The sequence below is a fragment of the Halyomorpha halys genome, unplaced genomic scaffold (genome assembly GCF_000696795.3).
Source record: "Halyomorpha halys isolate HHAL.00 unplaced genomic scaffold, Hhal_1.1 Scaffold257.1, whole genome shotgun sequence".
Taxonomy (NCBI): domain Eukaryota; kingdom Metazoa; phylum Arthropoda; class Insecta; order Hemiptera; family Pentatomidae; genus Halyomorpha; species Halyomorpha halys.
Window position 1 is genome coordinate 613,111 of NW_027104967.1, and position 26,220 is coordinate 639,330.

General features: G+C 31.1%; 1 protein-coding gene across 8 annotated transcripts in view; it reads left to right on the forward strand.

Annotated features, from left to right (window-relative positions):
• The window catches only part of dac (dachshund), a 334,381-nt gene that overhangs the window by 237,685 nt on the left and 70,476 nt on the right, over positions 1 to 26,220 (forward strand). For all 8 annotated transcript variants that reach the window (XM_067046543.1, XM_067046576.1, XM_067046550.1 and 5 more), the window contains one exon: positions 22,636 to 22,719. In XM_067046543.1, coding sequence (XP_066902644.1) covers positions 22,636 to 22,719 — 84 coding nt within the window. The remainder of the gene's footprint in view (positions 1 to 22,635; positions 22,720 to 26,220) is intronic.

The window sequence follows — 26,220 nt, forward strand, 5'->3', positions numbered from 1 at the left end:
AAAAAATAAAAATCGAAGAGGAGTTATAATTTATAAAGAAGGCGATGTGCTTTTAAAAATTCAAACACTCGTGTAATTTTAGCTTCCTCATCTGCGAGAGCTTCGGATAAATTTGGGGTCAGTCCTATCCTATTTATTGTTGGCACAGAGTTACCTAGTACACTCTTCAAAAATATGTCTAATCGTAAGAATGGACTGACAATATTTGCACGTTGGAGGTAGCAGTTTTCTGATCAAATACAAATACTTGGTTTTAGTGGTTTCTATCCGAAGAATCGTCAGAGAAGAGTAGAATGAGAAGATAAAGAATGTTGAATATTTGTTTTTAGGAGTTTAAAAGTAAAACTAAGATTTACTTCAAAATATTTGCGTTAAATAATACAAAAATATTAATCAGGCTATCAAATAAAATAAAATATTTGAAAACATGAGCATAGTAATTTAAAATTGAGAATGTCTAATAATAATAAACCGAATAAACATAAACTAAGGAAAATAAAAAAAATATAGAATGTCAAAATATTTGTAAACAATAGAACGATAGATACTATATAGGAGAAACATCATATAACCTAGAAAATACAATAAAACAACATGGAATGAACAAAAAACCACAAACACATCAACACATTAGCTGTAGATAAACAGACAATTATCAACAAACACAACTTTTATTGAAATAAATGAATAAACAAATTTCGGTGATAAGTTAATGATAGTCGAGTACAATGTTTGCAAAGGATAGTTTTTATTATTAAATGTTATAGTGACAAATACAGGTTTATTTTGCCTGTGGATATAATAGCCTGCAAAGGTTTATAAATAATTTTTGAGGCTGTGAAACTAAAATCAAATTTTTCTTTGTTTATGGCTGGTTTGACTGAATATTTTTGGATAACCTTTGTTATTAATAATGTAACAATAATTAGGTTAACAGCATTTTTTTTTCACCATAAACAAATTTTTGACATTCAGCAAGCAGTAGGACTAATAGGTCCCAACTCATATGTTTTTTCATAAACAAGCAATAAATTTTTCACACTTTAAAATTGGGTATAATAATGTCTGTTCTATTAAAAGTTATTGAAACCCAGTAAGACCTGCTTGCTTTTTTATTTTTTTGCTAAACAAGTGTTTTCTAAGGTTTAAGTACTCTATATAAAAGTTTAGGCAAATGTTTCCACTGGATTTCGTGGTCCATTTTTCGAAGAGAGAGACAAAAATAGTTCATATTGGACTTAAGGACACTGAATCGATTTGCTTTTGGATCGATGTTTGTGGAATGGCAAACCCAAGCAGAAGGATCGACCTATGCAAATGTAGCAGGGTGCTTTACCTTGGCCAGCTCGCAATAAATAAAAGACAGGAGATTTAAAGGTGCAGAGAGACGGAAGGAAGCATTAAAATCGGCCGTATGAAACGATTACCGTGTACCGAGGATATAGACAATGGATACAAGAGGGCCGTCCTGATAAAGGTAAAGTAAAGGTAGAGTAATTCAGGGATGACGAGGGCCATAAAGCGATCGGTCTCTTTATTGAACATTAGTAAGAGGCAAAAGGTAGAGGAAAGTCCATTTGGTGAGCTTGGCCTTATCTCGAACCCCTGAGATGTTTATTAGTGTATATTCCTAATGGTCGCACCGATGGTCCTTTTGCCGAGCCCCGAGACAAGGTAGTCCTATCTTCAGGTCGTGTAGCGATAACTGCCCACTGCCGATACTGTCTGTCCAATATACAACTCCTAGGAAAGCTTATGTTCTTATTGAAACCCTCGGCGCTTCCAACCTCTGCTCTGAATTCCTAATTGGTTATGAATAATAGTTCACCTTTAGTCTAATGGAAAGTTAAAATTTAACCAGTAATCAGCTGTTTAACCTCTGTTTATAACACCAAAACCTTTACTTGTCATAAACTGTCAAAAAAACATTTTTCTATTGAAATATTAATAAGTTCCCAGGTGTAGTAAGATGATAATGGTGGTAGTCAAAAAAGATTGACAAAATGGCACAACAAATATATATATTAGTAACTCCGATTTGTTTGACCGACATTTTTCTCGAATTGCTTAAAATTCTCCAATTTTCTCTAATACTACATTGGTAGTGGTGCACAACGCTTTTTTCTCGAATTAAAACATACTTCCGCTTCATAAATCTTACTTCAATATTATTCTATTCATTTATATTTATATTCTTTTAGTTAATATCGTTCTTTTTCTATATCTTTTTTTTATTTAAGTCTTTTATAGTATTATCACATTCTAAAATATTTGTACATTTCTCTCATTGAAGCGCTGCAAAACCTTGGTTACTAATTGTTCCTGCTACTTTGTATACCTTTTTTTTACCAGCGGAACGGCCCCTTCCCGTTCCAATAATCCACTAGCGTAAGCCAACCTAGTTTACAACCTTCATTGGACCCCTCACCCTACCTTATAATGCCAAAAGGCAATCCAAGGAATCCTTAACACCCAGCTATACATAAAGCATACCTCCTATATGTACGTACAAATACCCACTAACATCATTACAAGAGGGTATGAAAAAAAAAAAGTATACCTTTTTTTTAACCAATCACTCGGACCATCACCAATCTATTAGACTTTGAATAAATAAAATTATCTTAAAACTTTTTATTAGAATTAAAGGTACTATGAGATGAGGCTATAAGATACTTTGAGGAATTATTTCAACGGCGCATGAAACCAAAACACTCATCCAAAAAAAACAGTGATTTAGAAAAAAATATCTCACAGGTCATAACGCTTTCACTGAAGATTTCAGACCCACAGTCGATCAAAATTAATCTATAATGAAACATTTTAAAAACACTAACTCTTATCCCTTGTGTAAAAACAATTAAAACCAATATAATGAGAATTTTTATATTATTTTTTTTTTAATATTTAGATATTTTTTAAATTTTATATTCTAATCATTGCCTAATTTATTTGTTATTACCTTAAATACGGATCTGATATTTTGAAGAGACTTTGTACTCGTTCAATATTCTATATGAATTCTCTTTTGTCTCTTTTTACGCCGTTTTCCAACTTTTTCAATGTTGTTCGATTTACTGTTTTAAATAAATGTTTCAAAGGTGAGATGTGACCGTCACTAAATCGGGATTTGGAAGGCGGGCTGACCGGGAACAATTTCCTTCTATTATTTTTGATGTTACGATCTCCTCTTGAGTGATTATGACATATCGTACATCGACCAAAACAGTATAAGTATCTGTTATAAAGGTAAGATAAATAATGCTACCGTAAGGTGAAGAGGGTGTTTACGCCTTTTCCCAATTTTAACGACTCGATTTAACTAATTTTTTAACCTAAATCTCTCCTTACCGTTTAAAATACAGGTTTCAAAGGATAAATAAGACCGTTGCAAAATCGGGATTTCGAGGGACGGGTGGGACGGGAACGATTCCCTTACAGTATTTAATTTCAATAATTTATAGTTTTATAGTCATTTTAAGTATTTCTTTTCTTGCAAAAATTCAATATGTCATCATTTTTAAATAGTCTTACAGCTTTTTAGTTCCCCATTCCGTATCACTTTCAACCTAAAAAAAAAATTTATATGACTCTATTTATATGTTTACTTAATTATTAAAAATACATTTTTCATATAATTATTAAGGTTTTGTAATAATCGGCTATTAATTTTATATGAATTTGTTAATGCATTTTGTGTAAGATGAAAATATTCGGCCTCTTGCCTATTCTTTACATGATGCCTATTTCGATGTTATCCATTTATGTCCGTATGTACTAATTAGTGCTTCGAACGACTGTTACTTTTTTTAAAAGTAGAATTAATACGTATTAGAAATAAAATTTTTTTTTTGGTGTGGCTTAAACAAATTTTCTCAACTTTTTTTATTAAAGCATAATCACATTTCTAATATTTCGGCCGTCTTCAAGGACAATCTTAATTTTAGGATCACAGCCTAAATTTGATTTATTGATTTATTAAAATTTCAGGCTATTATGCCCAAGTCAATTTAACACTGTCAAAATGAACCTATTTGTCACTATAGCATTTAATTATAATTTATATCCTTCACAAATTCTGTATTCTACTATCATTAACTAATTACAACACTATTGATTGTGATCGATTGCCCTAAAATTGAGATTGTTCTTGATGATGACCGGATCGGACGAAACTTTGGACTTTTGATCATATTTTAATAAATAAGTTTGAGGCAATTTTCGTAATAATTAATAGAACTACTTGTCTCGAACAAGATAATATAAATATGTACAAATAATGATGGTATATGTTGTATTGTATTTTTTTTTTTTTTTTGCATATTTTGCGATACCAAGATACTCTTTATATACACCTCCTAACCTCCTACTACAAGACAAGGGATGCTACGCAGACAAGAGACATTGACGCGAGAGACCACACGGGCTAGGGACTGTTTACGATACGAGCGAGATGAACACGACCTCGTTGGCTATTTACATATCGGCTAATCTGTATGCACCAGCTCTTATGTATCCCCTAGCCCTTACATTCGTCCCCCTGTTCCCCTTCAATAATATCTCACCTCTAAGCCCTGTATCTATTTGCTACATTTTCTCAACCTACGCTTAAATAATTAAATACAAGACCGCCGTTGGACGGGCAAATAGTTTTGATAAATATTTCATTCTGCTGTGTTAGCTCGACTTCGCCTACTTTATCACCTGCAGTGTGCACATGACTGAAGTTACGATGCAAGAGTACTGCGAAATTAATGGTTTGATTAAGATACCTAATAACTTTTTTAAATTGAATGAAAAATCGATTCTGGGACACTTTTCCACCAAGAATAACAATTTAGATAATTTGAGAAGTGTCTGTGTTGTTAAATTAAAGTTAAATAAAACAATAATAATAATAGTATGAATAAAATAAGAACAATATATTGCGAATAAAATAAAAAATATATATTTATTATATTATTAACACAAACTTTAAAGATCCACTTTTTATTTTTAAAAACCTCCAACGTTTCGGCCCTTAGGCCATTTTCAAGGAAACAACCTTAACCATTGATGTCATAATTCATTAAATTGTCTTGTTTGCGGGATAATTGCATATATCTTATATAAACTATATAATTTCAAAACAAAAACTATTCTACAAAAATTGTTTTTTTCTTACTAAAAAAAGGTGTTAATGAGGTTAAGGAAAAACAATTTTTGTGGAATAGTTGGTATTGAAATTATATTGTCGTTTATATAAGACATGGACAATTAGCCTGCATAAAAGCAATTTAATGAATTATGACATCAATGGTTAAGGTTATCTCCTTGAAAATGGCCTAAGGGCCGAAAAGTTGGAGGTTTTTTAAAATAAATAGTTAAGAGAGAAATTGGATCTTTGAAGTTTGTGTTAATAACAAACCACTCTCAAACAATCAATATATTTAATCAGTAATTTATATTTATTATTTCCAAGTTTACGGAGGATTCAAGTACACATATATCTCAATCAAGGAGATTAAAATATGGTTAATCGTAAAATGGTGTTAAGGAGGAAGTTTTACGAAAAATAGATTTGGGTAAAGAATTAAACATTTTTTTATTTGTGTTTTTAGAACCCCTATCACTAGAAATACTTAAAAAATCAAATGAACAACTATTTGACATTGCTTCTTTTTCTGTTGCTTGGGAGCTTTTTAAGAAAGTTTTAAAGTGCGTTTTGGTACTGCACTGAGATAATAATGCTGTTCAAGAGTTGAAACACACTTATTTTCTGTTTTTTTCACTAAAACTGAGATCCTAACTAACTAGTAATACAATAAATGGAATCCCAAAATAAGGCTGCTAATGATAAACTATTTCTCAAAAAGATAGGTTGATATCTAGTATTAGTCCCTAAATACAATTACACAAACTATAAAGTACAAGCACTAATACATATTACTTTTTAATAGGAACGACTATTAGTGATAATATATAAGTTTAAATGTAAAAAAAAAAATATCTAGCAGAATTGTTTAAGTCAATGAAATTATACCAAATACAAAATACATGATTTCATCAGTCACGCTTGCCAAAAGTTTAAACATTTTTGTCTTTTTTTTTTACTAGAGAATTTGCCAGCAATAAAAAAAAGGCAATGTCGCTTTATGGAGAAATAGATTATATCCTTGCTTTGTAAGATGGAGGATAAAATAATTTCGAATAAACTTATAGTTAAACTTTAAAATGTATTAATTGTGCATAATTATTTAATAATAAATGCTATTAATATATATTTGACTGTTTTATTAACTTAAAATATAATCTTACTAAAAAATAAATTAAATATAAACATCACAAAACTTTATTTCACGTGAAACCTCTTGTTTAATATCGCAACAAAGTTATGAACCCATCATCGAAGATGCGGTAAGTGCTACTATCTAGTGGCGGCGAGATGAACTGACTCTTCAGGATCATGCATTTAATTACTTACTCTGTTTTAAGCATACATTCCTAATTAATTTATTATATGCTATGGTTATATACATTCAATAAATGATTTTAATTAAACAATATATTCATATTAATTTTTATTTATTATTTAATTTTAACTGTACATCAGTACTTAATATTGAATACAATTTTTTGTTAAAAAAAATAATTTTTGTTCATAATTATTCCTTTTTTTTCTATTAAATAAATTTATATAATTACACATAAATAACAATAATAAAAAACTACTTTAATCTATCAATGGTTCAGAATTTTGTTAATGATCCAACTAAACTTGAAAATTATGGTTTGTTTTTATGAGTGGAGGTTTTTATAGTTATGTTCCAGATCATATCTTTATTGTATTTTCATTATACTTTTCCAATTATTTATAATATTTTACTATCCATTATTAATCAATCACTATATTACTATTTTTAAGCCTATATCATTGAGAATTTATTTTTAGAAATTAATTATTTCATTATATTATTTTTGTAATTGTGTTCTTTTAATCCAATTAGATCCATTTTTTCCTTCCCAAATTTCCGGAGTAAAGTTTTAATAGTTTAAAAAAAAAGTAAATATTGTTTGCAACGTATTTTTTATCAATAATAATATTGTTTTTCATTTTCTATAGTCTATATAAATACAATCTTGTTTTCATAAAACCTAATATAATGCACGATCGCTTTTATTCGCTAAACGATGCACTATATCATACCCAAAACCCTATGTAATTCTATTCCCTCCTTCATTCGTAGTTCTAATACTCTTCCAACCTTCAAATCCCGTATCTTCGACCACCTTCTGTCCACCCAATTCCGGAAGAATAAAAATTAAAAGTTTCAAACAAGGCTTCTACATTTTCTGTACTTAACGCTTCAGATTTTTGTTTATTCTTGTATGTATATTAGCAGAAATTGTACCTTTCCATTTATTATTTTTAGTTTTATTATATTTGATTTTTATCATTTTTTTTTTAATATTACTTATTATAAGAAGTGTTTGTCATCTTATGTTTTATGATATGACATATGGTTTTACTTTATTTGTTCTATTCTTACTTCATATATTCCGTTAATTATTGTTCATTTTTATCTTTTTAAATTCATTATTTTATTATATTTTATGACGTTTTATAATTTCAGTTTTATGTTGTATTTCACTCTAAGGCTCTAAAGGCCTTTAATTGTTATATAATTACACATAATATTTTAATTTTACGCCTGTGTATTATTCTAAAGGGATCAATCCCAGTATAAATAAAGAATATTATTATATCAACTCTACAACTATGTTTGTACAACTGGTTATTACTAAACCAAACTTTAAATAAAAATTGAAAAATAGTTGCACGCTTTCTGTATGAGGAAAGGGAATAGCTTTCAGTAAATTAGAAGGAGTTTTATGTTACCTCGTAACTGCATTGTGTAAACAAAACAGAAAACTTGTATTCCATATTTAGCCAGGAGAATCGAAGCAGTTTGTAAATCTGTTTTTAATGACTTGTTATAAACATGTAATGCAACGGTTTGTTTTTTACAATATTTTAATTCCAAGTTTGAAATATTGCTCCAATTAAAAATTCCATGATTTTAAATTAATTATTACCTCGTTGAAACTATTATAATATGAGGCTGTGTTTTTAAAATTAATATTTCACCAATCCACGAAAAATAAAATACATTTTAGCCAGATGTCTACTGAAGCAGCTGTGAGAAGTAGCAAAAAGTTCACCTGCATTTCCTTTCATTACCAGGTATAAACCTCACCATCCCCTTATAAATAACAGCTACCTTAAAAATATATAAAGGTAGTTATATGTTATATTACCTGTGTTTAGGGAACCAATAGCTGTAATAAGCCAACTGTTAGGTATTGAGTGTTTTTTTTTTTATACAATGGAATCCAGATTATTGATTGTTAATAAATAATTTATTCAATTTAAAAGATTTGGCTTTTATCATCATTTTTTTTAAATACTTGTTTTTTAAATTATATTTTATAGAGATGCCTAACTTTTTAAATATTAAAGGGTACACAACAAATAGACTACGTTTTTTGTAAATTAATTTTCATTAATTTAAATATTTTTTTTTATGTTTAACATAAATATTATAAACATACCAATCCAGTATTTATGGTAATCCCATTTTCATTTTTTATAGAATTCTAAATTATAACAGAGCATTGTTGTTATGGAGGCAACCTTTAATTAACATATACTCTTGCACAACTTATATATTAATCTTTATAAAAAATGGTGCGATGTGCGCATTACATATCTTTAACTTACTACTCTACTAACTTCCTTCAATTTTGATTCGAAGACACGTTCAAGTTATCGATATTCTTTATGATTTTCGAAAAACAAAACATCCAAGACAAGAATGGAAGAAATTTTGAACTGAACATTTTTATTTTTCTATTGACATAAAAAATATTTAGGGTTCTTGAGATGGAAATAACGAAAATTAACTTTTTTTCCTACCTAGAAGTCAAGGTTATAACAATACAATTCCAATCGGGAGAGCTTGACTTTTTTTTTCCATATTTTTCCATTTTTCTTCTTTAGTTATTCATCTATTTTGTTAATATTTTGTTTTTATCCATTGTTTATTATTGCTAACAACAAGAACTGGTTATTTATTTAAAATAAAAAAAATTAAATATAGTTTACGGGTAAAAGATTTTTTAAATATTCGATATTAAAGCACTGTGAAACAATTTCTATGAGGATAATACCTAGCTAATACTAAAGATAAATTGACGTGGTTAATTTTATCAAAATCGTTTGAGTAGATTTTGAAAACATCGAAAAATAGTGAAAAATAAATTCTGCTAAGTGGAACGTCCAGTCATTCGATACTACCGAAAATTTTGCTGTCATCGAAGGCATACACCCACCTTAAATATGGAATTTCATTTTCATTAGACTTTTCTTTTTTGAGTACGACTGTTTCACAAAAATACGAACCATATTGCGAAACTAGGTTTTTTGGACTAGAGAACATCAACCAACCTACAAATGGGTAGTTTCTTCATAAATATTTCATGTTATTATAGCTCATTACTTTTACTTGTTGTATTTCTACTTTAAATACAATTGTAAATTTCTATAAAAAAATTTTAAAAAGTTCAGAAACATGTTAATAACAGAGAGTCGAAGAGCAATGGCTAATATTATATTGACGGATGAGCCAACTGGCGAGTTGATAGCAGCGACTCCTAACTTCTTATTCCTCCCTTCACCATCTGCTAATCCAGAGGCTGAAGAGGAAGCCATTACCATACCAGCGACATAAATCGAGAGGAGCTGGCCGATATTATTAAAGTTGCACGGGGAACTCAGGTGGGGCCAAGCACTTCTGATTGCAGAACCGTTCCTCCAGAACGGCCAACCACTGCGCCGGGGAAGAAAAAAATAAGAATTGTTCTCCTCAGTTAATGGGAAAGATAAAAGATGTATAAGAGGGTGGCCTCAAAATTACTTTAAAGTGTTTCTCATCGCCCCCGGGAGGAGAAGATATACGGGAATAAAGAGGATGAAGAAAGGAAAAAAAAAGAATTAGGGAAGGAGCGGATAAGGTAAATAGTTAATGCCATTGTCGGCCAAACCCTTGATTGTTATGTGTCCCCCTCCTCCCTAAGGCACCTGTTACTTTTAATGTTATGCTCCCCCCCTCCCAAGATCTTACAATATTTCTTAATTGCCGGTTTCTTTCTTCTTATCCTGCTAATTCTTTCTTTATAGCTTTCCCGAAGAAATATTAGTGTCATCCCTGAATAGGCAATTCCCGCCAATTGGATTCTTCATGTTATAGTGTTATTTTTTTTAACCCCCTAATGCCCCCTAGAAAGACGTTTTTAAGTACCACAAGACAAGGAGAGCTTTTTTGTGCTTCGTATTGCTGGCTGTTACACGAATTCGAACTATACTTAAGCATTTAACTTTTTTATTTCAACAGATGCTAAAAAAAATGAATTAAAAGAAAGAATTTCAAATATTTATTTATAAAAATGAGAATGATTTAAGAGAAGTAAAACCAACTCTGTGATTTAAATTGATCAATTAAGTTATAAACCACGCAATGAAAGAATAATTTCAAAATATTTACACAACTTTGGAACCTTCACTAGGAAATTAAAGCTTCTGTTAAAAGGCGAGCTGTTGTTTAAATAAAACCTAAATAGACGTAGCAATTAGAAGAAAAATAAAATCATTATTATTTTTTCATGTTTTTTTTTTCTTCAGTCCATCTGGACTCCAATGAACGTGGAAAAAACAGTAAGCTTTTACAACGAACTTTATGGTGGTTCCGAAAAGAGCTTTCACTAAAACCTGTTTTTCATAAATAAACTTGGAATTTCTAGAAAATAGAGTGATTTTTAATATATTAACTTCAAAGTCTATTTCTTTTACAACATAGGCAGTACCGCATTGATTTTTGCAGTATTATAAAGATTTAGAAACTTTCTGTAGCGGCAATCCGCTATAGTTGCGCATCTACAAATATCGGTCGGAATCTAAAAAACTGAACTATTTAAAAGCAATAAATATATTAATGTCATAAAATTCAAATAATCAACGTTAGTGGAGACCACCTAGACGAAATTTCTCTCAAATGCAGTTAGCTAAAAACTTAATGAAAGACGAGATTGCTTCAGTTAATTGGAAGAAACAATCATGTTACCAAAATACAGTTTAAAATCCTATTTTTGATCATAACAACTTTTTAAAATAGTGACTTGTATTTAAATAAATTTTTGGAAAAACTATTTTTAATGGTCACTAGCATATATAACTATACATAATATGATTAGCAACTTGATGTATATACATACTTTGATGTTTTTTGAATTAGTTTACTTTTCTAAGAATCTACAATATAGCTAGATTTTTTTTTTTTCAAGTTTTAACAAAATGACAAACAAAAACAAATGAAACTTTTAAATTCCACGATTTGTTCTGGTTGTCCTAGAATATTTTGCCCTGAACAGTTAGTGTTACATCTAATTCCTGTTATATTAAAATACACTTCTTAAAATATCTTAAATTCACCGTTGTTTAATCATTTAGGTAAATACAATATTACACTCGTGATGTTTGCTCCAACTATCTGACGCGCGGCACAGACGTCCGAGTTGAAATGAAACAAAACTTTGTTCAAAGGTTCATTATAGGGATATCCGAGAGGTCGGGGGAATGTGGGTCCAAGATATGACTGGTCCAGGTCGTGGTCCACGCCGCCTTCGAGAAATACTAATCTCACTATAATTAAAAACAGCTCTGATACACTTCTCTCTTCGAATGCGGTCTTCTCTCTGATGGAAGAACTGGGTAATTTAGTGCACGTCCTTAGAGTCAGTTTTAGCCTCGACTTCGGCTGCTTGGACCCTTCTAATTCTAATAAGAACCAGACAAGAAAAGAAAAATTAAATATGGCATTCAACATACCTAGATTCAGAAATTTATATTTTGAAATTTTGCTATCATTTAAAATTCCGTATCCGTATCTTCATCGTGAATAACTAAGGTTCTGTAGCATACAACTCGCCAGCTCAGAAACGAAAGTGATAATTTCATTGTCTTTTAAATTATTTCTTTGAACTTTGGTCTAATTTATTAAGTTCAGATGCAAGATAAATAGAAAATATTATTAAATTTTTTTTTTTAGAAAAATAATTTTTTATGTACAATTTTAAGGTTCTGTTTCTGCACAAAACGTCTTCTTGCTTTTTCACAATGAAATAAAAAGTGGAAAAAATATTTATTAAAATTATGTGATTTTTGAGACTAAAAAAATTTCATAAATAAGATTAAATTATACTAAAAAAAAAAAAATGGGTAAACATATTTCTTTGTATCGGAGATTAAAAATTTACTTCCACATACCTATTTATGGAATATATATGTTAATGGGAAGTATTGTGGTCGTGAACAGTTTTGAATTTAAATTTTCCATTAATCGTTAGAGAAAATTTCTACACTTGATAAGCTCTATTTCATTGTCATACCCGGGCTCTGCATATACACATTGCAAGAAAGAGAACACTTTAAATTTTTATTTAAAAAAACTTTTTTATATACAATTAATTTAGTATTTCTAATAGTTTAGTATAGTCAATAGTTACTGCATATAATTTTTACATCCTTCATAAACTAATAATAGATAATGATTGGTATTAATGTTATACAATTAAATCGCTGTTGCATAAATAATTTCCCACAGTGCAATATTAACTATCTTATGGGAGAGAGAAACTTGCTCGAAAAATTTGCATAAAATTAAGCAATATTATTAATTAGAGAGGAAAGTTCTTACCGTTCTAAATGTTTTTACTTCTCATCCTCGATCGCCTTGAATTATACAGTTGCGTATGACAGGAAACTTGGAGATAATTTTATAAGGAATTAAGTTAAACGTTGCATACACATATCGTTAGCATATTCATAAGTTATTATTCAGCTATATGGCTAAGGGTGGGTGCGAGGGGTAAGAAACCTAGGACTGGGGTGGTTCCAGCCCGAGGCGTCGTTCGTATTTGCATAGGAGTGGTTTGTTCACAGTCAAAATATTGCTTAGGGCTGCTTCATCAGAACACTCTCTTCTCCATCGATCCATGGAGGGTCTTGTTTGGAAGGCATCTGTGAGTTCATCGTAAGCAGAAAGAGGACTGCAGGATGTTTTCAAAGATGGATTGGTTCAGTCGAAGATTTTTTTTTTTTAAAACGTCTTTAACTGAATAAAACAATGAAGATTTAAATATAATATTCACATACATACCATTGCTAAGTTACTTTTCTTTCTACTGAAGTGTAGCTCCATTCTAAGACTTAACTTGCATAAACTAATAGACTAAGCTTGCATATTGGCTGAATATTTGCAAGTGTTGAAGCAAACTTGTAAGTTTTGTCCTATCCAATTAAAATTAAACACTAAGCTTACTTAATCTGTCTTTGTCACTTTCTGCACTACCATTGGTTATTGTTCTTTCTGTCATTGCACTGGAAATGGCTCTTGTGCCAGTGTGTGACAAAAATTGGAGTGTGTAGAAAAATTTTACCGTTGAATTATGTACGGGATTGTTGGCAGATCTAGAAGTTCGCGGAGATCATAAAAATCAATTCCTAGTTTTTGCTAATTTTACAATATAGCTGGATATACATATATATTTTTTTTAAACAGACTAATCGGTATTAATAAGTCTTCTAAAGATAAAATAAGCCTGTCTTTTATCATGGGATTTTAGGAGTGGAGATTTCCTCTCATTATTTTTAATATTATGGGCTCTTTGAGAGATTGTGGCGTACATAGACCACTACTCCTTATTAGTAAACATTTTAATGAGAAAAAAAAACAATCAAGAGATCGGGAGTGTCTGTTCGTCGGTAAATTAAAAATATTACAGTACTGTGATATAATATAACATAATTGTAATAATGCGTAATAAAAAATATTACAGTTCTTGGATCTCCACATTACAACACTAATCCTTCATCCATTCCTCTTTAAGTTGTTTCTATTTGAAATCATATTACCAATGCTGCTGTTTGAAGCATAATGCTGATAGTGTGAGAAATATTTATAGAATTTCAGATAATTTTTAAATTAATAAAATTAAATCTGCCATAAGCCTTCAAAAAAAAAAAAGTTTGAAACTATTGTTTACTAAACAACTTTTTATATGTGTGTTGTGATAATGCCAGAAGATCACTAAGTATTAATGGGTCTTGTTTTGAAAAAGCTTACAATGTTCCACCCAAGAAAACTTCAATGTCATTCATCCCACAAAAAAAATAAATAAATAAACTTCAAAAAATAATGTTCAAAATTATTAATTTAAACATGTGGAATATACTATGTACAAACTACACGAGCAATTCGGCTCCCTACCCTATGGGCGCTCAATACCAGTGCAGACTAGGCAAAAGAGTCAGTAATAATTTATAGGACAACTTGGCTGTGACTAAAACATTCATCTCACCATATGGTGGACTGGATGTTACGGCCCAAGATTATCCCGATTACGGCCAAGACGATCCAAGAACATAAATCCAGTAGTTAGAGTACCCTTATTGTCCTACACCCCCTCGCCTCTTAAATATCCCAACGCATCTGTCCTCTTCCTGCTTATAATTAGGTGCCGTCTCCATAACGTGGAGATTGGATATTGGGTGCTCTTCGAAACTGGCTACAAGATGCAAAGATTCCTCCTTGAGAGTCTTTGAAATTTGGTGCAATGGTAAAAATAAATTTAAAGGACATTGACGGCTTTCTTCGAATAACATTATAATTATTTCTATGTTTATGAAGCTTAATAGTCAGATGAGCATTCATGGGTTTAGAGCACTCGTGAAGCTTAGAAACGGGAACAGACGAAGCCCAGACGTATCAGCACGCCCCATTAAATCGCTTTGGATATGAGCTGCAAAACAAGACTAGTTAGTCCCTCTTTTTACTTTTTTTTTTCTTTTGCTCTCTTTCCACTGATGGGAATAATTGGTGGAAATCCATCTCAGAGATTTTTTTCTAGCAATGTTCAACTGGTCGGAATAATTGCTCCTAAGTCTATTACACTGACCATAAGATAAGCATTACTAAGGTACATTTCTCTTGAAAAATGATTTTATACAACTGCGTTATGTAAAATATTTGAAGTCAATTTTTTGATTAGGAAAAAACATTGAATTAGAACACGAAATTTTTCGATACAATAATGAAGTATCCAACATATTACTTAAAATACAATAGGATTGACAAGTTTCAATTGGTGGGAATACCATGAAATAAAACACATGTGGGAATCTTACCTCCAACACATCGTTATGGGCGATTTGACATAGGCGGTTTTGATTACGATTCACTGAACAAGATAACAGGATTAAAGATCATGAATATGTTTCCAACTTTAGAGAGGTTATCGTCACAAACCAAAGTTCACAGCTTCGAAATGTGAATAAGTACTGAGAACCAAACTGATCTATCGATCTTTAGCAAGATTTGAACGATGTGAATCGCCGTGGAAAGGAGTTCCCCCCATCCTCCGATCTGATCTGAGATCTTGGAGTTCTTTAATTTTAGTCATGCAGAGTGCACAAATGCCATCCATCACCGTGGGAATTCGCCCTCGTCTAATGGAGGCTGGGTTCGATCCATCCGGGCATGAATTATTCAAAACAATCTAAATTGAATGAACGAACCGTTGCCGATCACTATACACAATGAGAGGATTTCTCTAATTGCCTTGTAATTACTCGTTGAATTTCCCAACCCACATCTCCCTTATGTGGCATAAATGGATCCGCTTTGCCACCGGGCGTTATCAACTATCAAGCTCGCTTTATTCCGTTATCAGATTTTTGGATTATTGTCTTTTTATAATACATATTCTTCATAGTCATATTAAATCATTAATAACTAAGCTTACAATATAGAATGGAACTGAATCTTATTAATGTAATTGTAAGAAATTAAAGAAACCGTTAAAAAATATAGGTAATTAAATTAATTATTTGTAAAATTTCACCCTATTACTGTTAACAATTTCTTTCGATTGATCCGAGAAGTTAGGGGCTCAATGACGGAGGTGTCTCACAGGGGTCAATACTCGCTCCCCTTGTATACATAGTATACTTCTCACATAACCGAATGTCACCCCTCCTGCCACTCTTGAACTGCACGATAACATTGTTTCGTTCACATCATTAAGCAATTCAGTTTAGTGTAATAGTATTTTTAGATATTTTACTAATAATTATTAACTAATTACTTTATCTTTCTTGCATTAACATCTTCATAACAAACTTGATACAGTAATAAATTTAACTCTTAGTACGACAGTTGGGTCCTAATGGCAGGAGTAATTTATTATTATTTTTTTTTTAGGTTAATCTTTTTTCGTATAAACATATACAGTCATAAATGCGTTCTACTGAACGTATGGTTTAATATAAAAATTGGAAATCATTGTTACGGCACCCGGCAGACCAATCTGTCTTACGGATTAATAATAAACTAAATGACTCGAGGCAAAATTTAATTATAAAGTATAAGAAGGGAGTTTGTAGATATTTGTTCTGTTGATGATTTGGGGAAGGACCTCCTTGTCGAGGGAGATATTCAAATGTATTCACAACAGAACCTGGAAGGATGTTTGCTTTGATTAGGTCAATCTGGTAGCGGTGGGTGGATGGTGTCCGCTTGAGGACTAATTGAAACAAGAGGGCTCCCTGTGGATTAGCCCTTAATCCTGTCTCGGGGTATAATCCTCGGCCAGCAAGGAACAAGCCGTCTTAACGGCGAATCTCAGGATCTCATCAACAGTTTCTACGTGGCAGTACCGATGGGCTTTGTCTGAACCCTAGGATTGTACAGGAGTGGTTGTAAATCTACAACTAATTTACAATAATATATTTAAACCTGCTGAATAATAATATGGAACCAAATTTTCAAAAAGCTATTGTTAACGCTGTAGATAGTCTATAAGTCTCTTTATGGTGTTACTTTCGGACGCATTGGAGATAAACATGAAATAGAATTATCTAGTTTTAGGTTTAGCAAGATTATTTTTTTTTTTTTGTAATTTTCGGTCTAGAAACAAATAATTTCCTCCTATTTTTTAAGAATATTCTCCAAAATACGAGGTAAAAACAAATTGTGATAGATCATTCCCAATGATTTTTGGTCCCTTTTGAGCTAATAAAGAAATGATTTTGTATTGAAGGTATGTTATATTATATAGTGAATAATGATGTTGTTGTAAATGTTTAAAAATGAAGACATAATATAAGCTGTTGAATATTTAGATGTCCTTGAAGATGGCCAGAGTGGCCGAAACGTTGGACTAGTGAGAAATAAAGTGTTGAGACAGAATTAGATACTAATTTTTGATTTATTTAAGAAATGATTTATTTAAAGTCCATAACGATTAAAATCCTCCAAAAACTAGTCTGAGTTTATCAAAATCCAGATCTTATCCTTTCATAAAGTCAAACGATGCTATAGAATCATAATGATCAAATTAGGTAAAAAAGAATAGTTTTTATTTTACCCTTTGGAAAAATTTTGTTTTATCAATTACACTTAATCGACAATAAGCTCACTGAGGCTTTGGACACCAAATCGACATAAAGGAAAGTGCCTGTATTGATAAAACGATTTAGACACGGTTCCATTCGACAATGGCACAGTGAATTAAGAATCACTGCTAGGCCAGAAAGCGAACGGTTTTGGAAAGCGTGTTATTAACAGATGAGGCAATCAAAGTAAAACAATACGACCTGCCTAGGACAATGGAGGTGGAGTTGTATGTGTCCTATGTTTGGTCGCTTATTTAATTAATATTCCGGCATCCATTGTAACTACCTATCGTTTCCCCCAGTCTTTCCCCTCCACCTTTATATCACTGTTAATATATTATCGTGTGTGGTTAGAGTATGGCAAAGTAAGTATTAATTCATGAGCTGCGGGGTTGCGTGTTAGAAGTGTAAACCTTTTGGGTCTGTGTGTTAATATTCCGCCAAGCATAAACTAAATTAAACCAAAAATTAAATCATTTTCTTAAATTTGGAAATCCAGAACAAAGAATACATACTTCCTATTGATCCTAAGACATTATCTAACACATTTAATATAGTTCGGACTTGCAAAAACATTCTGCCTAGAGACAATTAATCTCTGGCGAGGTGAAAAATGTGGTCCAACGATTTCACAAGGACGTAACAGATGCTACAGTAGCATGGGCAAAAGCTGTCACAGCATCTTCAAAAATACATCGATCGAATTTAGCAATTGTGTAGAAAAACAGACAAATCTTGAAACTTTAAAATAATGTAAATATTATAGAATTATAGAATATAAGCGAAATTTATTATTTCTAACATAATATGAGACCTTATTTTTCGTATTACCTTTGTGCAATTAAATAGTTCTTAATATCAGCAAGGTCTTACACTCATTTAAATCGTTTAATTTAAATTGATAGACAATTTTTCAATATTACTTCCTCTAAAGTATGCTTAAGTATGTTTATTTCAAGCAATTAACAACCAAAAAGTAATAAAAATGGATATATATATATATATATATATATAAACTAAGGTTGAATTTGATAATCAAAAAATAAATTAACTCATTGATACCTTTAACCGACAAGCACCTGTTTGGGCGCCAAATAAATTAGTTCCTTGAACTAAAAAAAAAAATTATTGGCATGAAAAATACATTTAATAAGTCATGAGCATTAAACTGAACTAATAACATTAATTGACTTAACACTTTGGGATGACTAAATTTAACCAACATAACGAAGGATCGTACAAATCTGACCTGCGGGAAGTAGGTCCTATATATATATATATATATATATATATATATATATATACACACTGTATTGATAAGTGTTATGTTGGACATTTACCTGATTAACGAAAAACTATTTCCCCGTGTTGATAAAATTTTCCAGAAGTAGGAATTGTAATGCTGATGTAAACAATTCAGAAATTTGTACGGAATTTAACAAAACATCCATTAAGAAACAGAATTTATAAATCATTTTGTATTTCAAAATTTCTGTTTTTTCATTCACTATATGAAAGGAATTATTATTATTCCTTTCATATAATTTCATCTTAAAATAGGATGCCAAGTGAAATAGTGATTCGTGCATGCTACACTTTTAATTTGTTTTAAAAGAAAAAAAAATGATCAAAATGACGCAGATGAATAGAGAATAAGACAAGACCCCTAGATCCATAATACAGAGCTGTGCAAAATCAATGCTGGTTAATGAAGGATAGGCCCGACTAAGGGGTAGAGTGAAATGCAATAACTGCTCAGCGGCTAACTCCGTTAGGATGTAATGGGCTCCCACGTGCCTCCTGCGCTGTCTTTGTTCCCTCCCATAACTCATATCTATCACTAGCTTTCATTTCAAATTATTATTCTGACGACCTAAGCATTAATTAACCTAAATATATGGATTCGATAAGAAATGCTTCAAAAATTCGTTCATTTCAATAAGTGCTTAATATTCAGTTTCGAAATTATTTCTACATGATTGCTTCTTTTCTCTTTCTGTCAGACAATACTCATAGATTTCATGAATCAAACCAATATCTGCTGGAGTCCTTCAAGGTTCTATCCCGGCCCCATTGCTGTACCTGATATACGCATATGACTTACCGACAGACGACAAAAACATACAAACCTTGATGTCACAACATTTGACATTTACTCTGTCAGTATACCTATCTTCCAGTTTACCTAAACAACAACCCGATATCGCAAAAAATGCAGTAACATACTTGGATTTAATTTTATCAATTGGTTAACATAATTCCCACAAGTCAAAACAAAAAGGTTATAATTGTTTAAAAGGAATGTTTCAGTGAAAGAATGAACCGTGCCGATTTCAAATTGATCTATAACTTACAAAAAAACTCAGCCAATTTTTGTCTTTTTTTGACTTATTCAAAAATTCCCGCCCTCCTTGATATGTATATTCCCTGAAGACAACACCATTTTAACAATAATTGGACTTCAATTAAGTTTTAGGAATTTAAATGTGTTTTGAACAAGATAATTATCTAATCGCAAATGGATTGTGATGTTGACAGGATGACAGCAATAATCTTCGACAGCATCGGAGAATGTTAAATCTCTCTGCTGAGAAAATATTACCATAACTTCTTATTCCTATAGCCCGCCCTCCGCGACAATTTTCAACGAAGCCGTACTCAGAAATGGGATCACTTTTTTTTTTCTTCTTATCTCAGGAATGAAATTGAAAAGCGGGAATCTAATACCGTCCGTGTCAACAGGGCGGGAGCTGGTGCAGAATTAAAAGAAAATCGTCGGTTGTTTTGACAAGACGGCCCCCAGCCCCCGCGGACTATGCAAATATTAATCCAGAAGAGAGGCCGCTAAGTGTTCCTTCCCAAGACGGGAAGGGGGGCGGCGGGAGAGGATTCCGCTGGCATAATTTTATTTGCCCGGCCTCTGCCAAAACACGGCCAGGTGTCGGAGCAAGGGTTGAGTGATAGTGTAGAAAGGGTCTCTGTCCTCCAAAGGGTTCCAGGTCTAAGGGTAAGTCAAAGGGATAGCTCGGGAAAAAATAATATATGTAAGGGAAGTTAGAGTCTTCAAGTGAGTTCCATGTTCAGAGCCCTTCGTTCTTAAATATTGACACCATTAGCTACTGAAAATAAAGTCGTTGTAGTCTAGTAGGTTGAGACATTAGAGAATAATGGACTATCGAGGGAAATCAAACCTGGACTAAATTCCTGGTAAGGCAATTTTTCATGGTTCTTTTGGTAATTAATTATCCCTTGAACTTTCAAAGACAGAAAAACACAAAAATAATTTCGGGGAAAGTTTTACCTCACACATAAGAAATTAACAGTTCACCTTCTAATCAGCAGACAAATCATCTTCCCTGACCTTTAATCCAAAGAGCTAATTGTATTCCATGAGTACATAGTTCCATTTTTTTCCTTATAAAATAAAAAATATTTCAGAATTATTATTTTATTAATCTTATTTGTGTATTATAGCCATAGGATATATCTGAGAAGTATCCAATTAAAATGTTATAATAAATTTACTTCTCAAAACTAATTTTTTTTTTTTTTATTTCTTTTGCTAAATTAAATTTATATTTTTTTAAAAACTCAGAAAATGTTCCTCACTCGTTACTGTTAGTCATTCTCAAATCAATCATACAGAACATTGTTTGAGCCCTGAAAATCCGTTAACATATTAACGAAATATTGGAAGAAAAACAGATAAAAAGTCATGCTTGGTTTGTTGAAAGAAAAATAAATAAAAAAAACAGGTTATTTTTTCCCCTGAAAAAAGCACTATCAATCAATTATACGTCAAAAATACATTCGTCAGAAATTTGAGTCTAGATCATGTGCATTGAATGCGGCATAAATTATTGTGTCCTTAATGTGTGTTTTTTATGCGGTGCCAATTCTTCTATGCGTTAAACTAGTTATTGCATAATTTGTCAAAATTAGTAGGTTTTAAACTTTTTAATGACAGTTAACTTTTCAATAATGGGTATTAAATATAACTTTTGTCCCGTATTTATTAAAACCCACTTCCACACATAACAGTAAAAGGAAGACCTCTGTTAAAGGAACTCTGATTTAAATTAAACAAATTAAATTCCCGTTATTTTAATATCGTAAACGATTAATTAGAGCATTACTAAAGTTTATGACGAATGCACTTAAAATATATGATATAGACAAAAATATTCCTATTGTTTAAGACTGAATAAAAAATATATAATAAAAAGGAGATTATCCATTAAATATCATATCACAATCATCCTACTGGGTTGATATCGGAAAACCTTTTGAGAGTAGTTATTTCAAACAAAAACAAGTTTAGAGATGCCAGGTAAACTGTAGGCTGTAACTGTTTATACAATTCGTGATAGTTATCGCTGCCTTGGTCCCCTTTCTAGCGCCGTCTGTATCTTGCCCTCTAAAGATCTATAAACAAGAGTTTACTGCGTATACAGTAGGCTTTACCGTACCCATTTGGAAACACAATGCTCGCTTAAGAATGTTCCCAACGGACCTGATGTTTTGAGTAGGTGCCTATTTTTATTTATCGAAGGCAACGACCAGAACCGCCAACTAGTAAATATCCGAAATTCTTCAAACGGAATATGGACGGAGATAGGATATGTGGAAGGGGGATGGTAAACAGTTTGGAATATAAGACGGCACAGTTCGATACTCAACGCGCCTTACACGACCTGTTGCGGGTTAGTGTACTCCTTCCAAAGGAGGTTTCTTATGTAGATTCTTCTTTGATTGTTCTTATCTTTACTTTACTTTAAAAATGCCACATCTGACAATTTTTTTTTTAATTTTAATATTCATGTATTTAGCGTAGAAAAGTCTTAATTTGTGACACGTTCCTAGTTTTGGGACAACGCGTTGGATGTCGTCTATAATATCCCCACTATACAATATTATCTTTGGAATACACCAAATTAAAAATAAAGTCAAAAATTTTTTTTCAGATATGTGACTATTGTTCAGTGATTCGTAAAAGCAATAATAATAAATTTTAATTTAATAAAATTCGAAATTTTATAATTTGATTGATATTTCTGCAACTAATGTATTTTTTTTTTCTGTTACAGCTGAACTAAAGATGGACGTTTTACGAGAGCGAGAAGTTAAGGACAGCTTAGAAAGACAGCTTTTGGATGAACAGAAAATGAGAGGTAAGTTTTATGTTATTTTTTTTTTTTGTGATGTCTGATAACTTTATAAATCATTCAAATCACATCACAAAATTTAAAAACCATAATTTGGTGACTTTTGCGTTTTATATGTGTTAAAGAACTCTTAATGACTGACAAATTCAATGTGAAAAGACTCCTTAAATTTATTTGAAGAATTTTTTTTAATGTACAGTGCTAAGGTTTTGTTGCACGAATTGTCTCTAAACATCTTGTTTCTGAACTGAATTGACGAAAAATTGTAGGACTATTTGTGATAAAAATACAGTATTAAACTGATAACAATTATGCAATTTACTTGTTTATTAAATAATTAAATAAATGTAGAGGTCATACAAAAATCTTTAGATTCTAATAATGAATTTAGTTTGTTGATGTTTTGGATACGCTTCCTTAATCATATAACTGAAAGAGCTGGACAAGACGATAGGAGCTTATCTTGGACGAAATGGAGGATATCCAGAGCGGGTGTGGGTGACATGTATTTACTCCGTGATGACAAAAGACCCAAACAAAGGAAATGACTGCGTCCATTAGTGTCTGTTCCGCTACCTGCCTCCGCCCTATCTTGTTTCAGGCTATTTATCTGTATTGTAAACTATTATTTATTATATATTTCTTTTGATATTAAAAAAAAAGTTTCTCAAGGAACAATAAATAAACTGTAAACGTAAGTTGACACGTACCTCCTCTAAAAGCTATATAATTCCCTCAAATCAATAATTTGAAAAAAATAATAATAATAAATAACTATTCTGACTACATGTCTTCAACTTCAATTATTTTTCATTAATTTACAATTTTTAGAATTGTTAGAAAGTCCAATGTTTTAATTTCTAAAAATGTATTTCTGTTAATGTGGTTTTTTGGTCCTTGTTGCTGAACATTCCTTTAACTCCTGGACTAATGAACTATCAAAATATGTTATTTTATTTTCACCTGAATTAAAACAAAAATATATAGGAATGAACAAAAGTATTCGAGTGCAAATATCAAGGAAACTAGAACCAACTGACTTAATTGAATTCAAAATATATAAATTACAAGCATTTAATTAGAGGATTATTAGTAATAATAATAAATACACGATTAACTGATAATTATAATAAATTAATAATTTTTTCTCGTATTTGGGTACCGTTCTTGACCGTCATATTGCCCATTATTATTTAAATAAAAATTCTTTTTCATGACCTAATGCAATTTTATTTTTAAAATATATAAATTAGCATTACTTAACAAAAAAATAAGTTAAGAGATAACTAAATTTTAATTTCAGGTTCGGTGTGAGTTTGGTACAAAAAAGGTGAACGTAGTTAATTGTTGAAGTTATTGGTAAGAATATTTCCCGAATTACCATAATTTGTGAAATAATGTGATAAAATGAAGGCCTTCTTTAAATGCGAATATATAATAAAATGAACTTTCACAGGGATTTGTAAATATCAGAAACAGTTATAAAAAAAAAATTAAAAGGAAAATTGTATATTTCACTCAATAATGCATTTTCCAAACTAAATATATTTCCATATATATAATTGTTGATGGATTCCAAAAATCATTTACTAAAGCTTTTTTCAAATTTCTTTTGGCTGTCGTTTTAGAAATTTAAGTCCAAAAATCCTTTATCAACTCTGACGTTTCGTCAGGGCCAATTTATTACAAGTGCTTGTTATTATATTTAATAATTTTGTTTTGAGTCCTAAGACAGTTCACATCCATATATTATTTAGTTCGTCTATCTTGCAAAGGAAATGTGTTAAAAGATTAATTTAATTAATAGTTACGACTTTTTTAGCTAAGTATCAGTTGCTGTAGAATAGCCGTGAGTGTTTATTAATTTACAATTTATGTTTTATAATTAAGAATTATCTGAAAAAAATTGTTATTATTATAATTGTTCAGACTCTTCAATCACTGAATACATTTTAGTCCTGTACAGATGGTTCACTAATAAAAATTCTAAAGTCACAAGAAATATAATTTAAATGATATAGGCTTCAATTTTGTTGAGTTTTTTTTCCTCTATTTTCTAAGATTTCTGCTTTAATGGTTCCTATTCCAACTTTATCCAGTTCAGTTTCGTACGCATAGCATTCTGTCAGGATGTACGATACTGTTAAATTAATTAAATAAGAGATAAATTTCATTATTTTAAACACAAAATATTAAAAAATTATAAAATAATATGACCGTTTTTGAGGCCTTAAATTGATCTAACATTAGATCACATATGTAATCGTATTCTAGAATTATGGTTCGACTATGGCCTTTGCCAGAACTCCTTAAAGGACAAGAGACAAAGGGGGGAGCGACCTTTGAGAGCTCACGGACAAATGCCAAGACAGAGACGACCAACCCCCCTTTTCTCTGCCCCCCTTCTAATGATACCGATACACACCACTCACAAATAATTAATTTATGTTCTCTCTGACATTAGATTATAGTCCAGAGAGGAACACAATTCCAAAGGCCATAAAACTCCTTATTATTCCTCCTTTCCTCCCTCCCCACTGCGATAGGGAAGTAAAGGAGGAGGGGGAAATTAGCCATGAAACATAAGTCCCCTTTAGAAAACGCTAAAGTGTTGAAGGGTCGGAGAAGAAAAGGCAGGTCCCAGAAATTGGGGCTATATTTCATAATTAAAATTTCAAAATAAAGCTTTTACAAGAAACTTACACCCTTGTATTATTACTGTCATTATTAACTTTAATACGGAAAAGTGTCTCTAGAGGAATTTGTAAGGCGAGAGAGGGAGGAAATTAAAAACTTTAATTTCAACGTCATCCCTTAATACAATCAGGTGAGAAACGTTTAATAATATTACCCTCGGTATCATATTTGGATTGGATAAGTCCACCTCACTTCTATGAATCAATGTACATTTTTTATCAGATTTCGTATAAATACTTTTGCTTACAACTACAACTATTTCCCTTGGCAGACACCTTAAAAAAACGTTTCGTCCGACTAAACCCAAATTAAGAGAAGCGTTATTGTTTAATCTTCACATAATCAAGTATAAATTTCATCAAATTTTATAATCTTACTTTAGCTTAGGCATGCGCAAACGAATTTTCTTTAGCACACCTTTATGTCGATTTAACTCTATGTTGGGGATTAGTGAAGATAACCCTTCCGAAAAATATGATTTCCTGAACACACCACTGTATCAACAACTGATGATCCCGTGAATTATTTTCAAACGACAAATCATTAACCCTAAAACATTTTTAATTACGTTTGCAGTGAAAAAATCTGAAAAAGAAAGGGAACAAAAAAAAAAAATGTTGGGGATACTGATTTATGTACTTGAGGCGTTTTTTTATTTATTGCTTTCATAGATATTTGGAATTAGGTGGAATATACTCACCTTCAAATCCTGCCTATTCCTTCACTTCCTATAAATACAGACCCAAAAGAAATGAAAATAATGTTGTTTTCAGATATTTTAATTTAATTTGATTTATATATACATATATA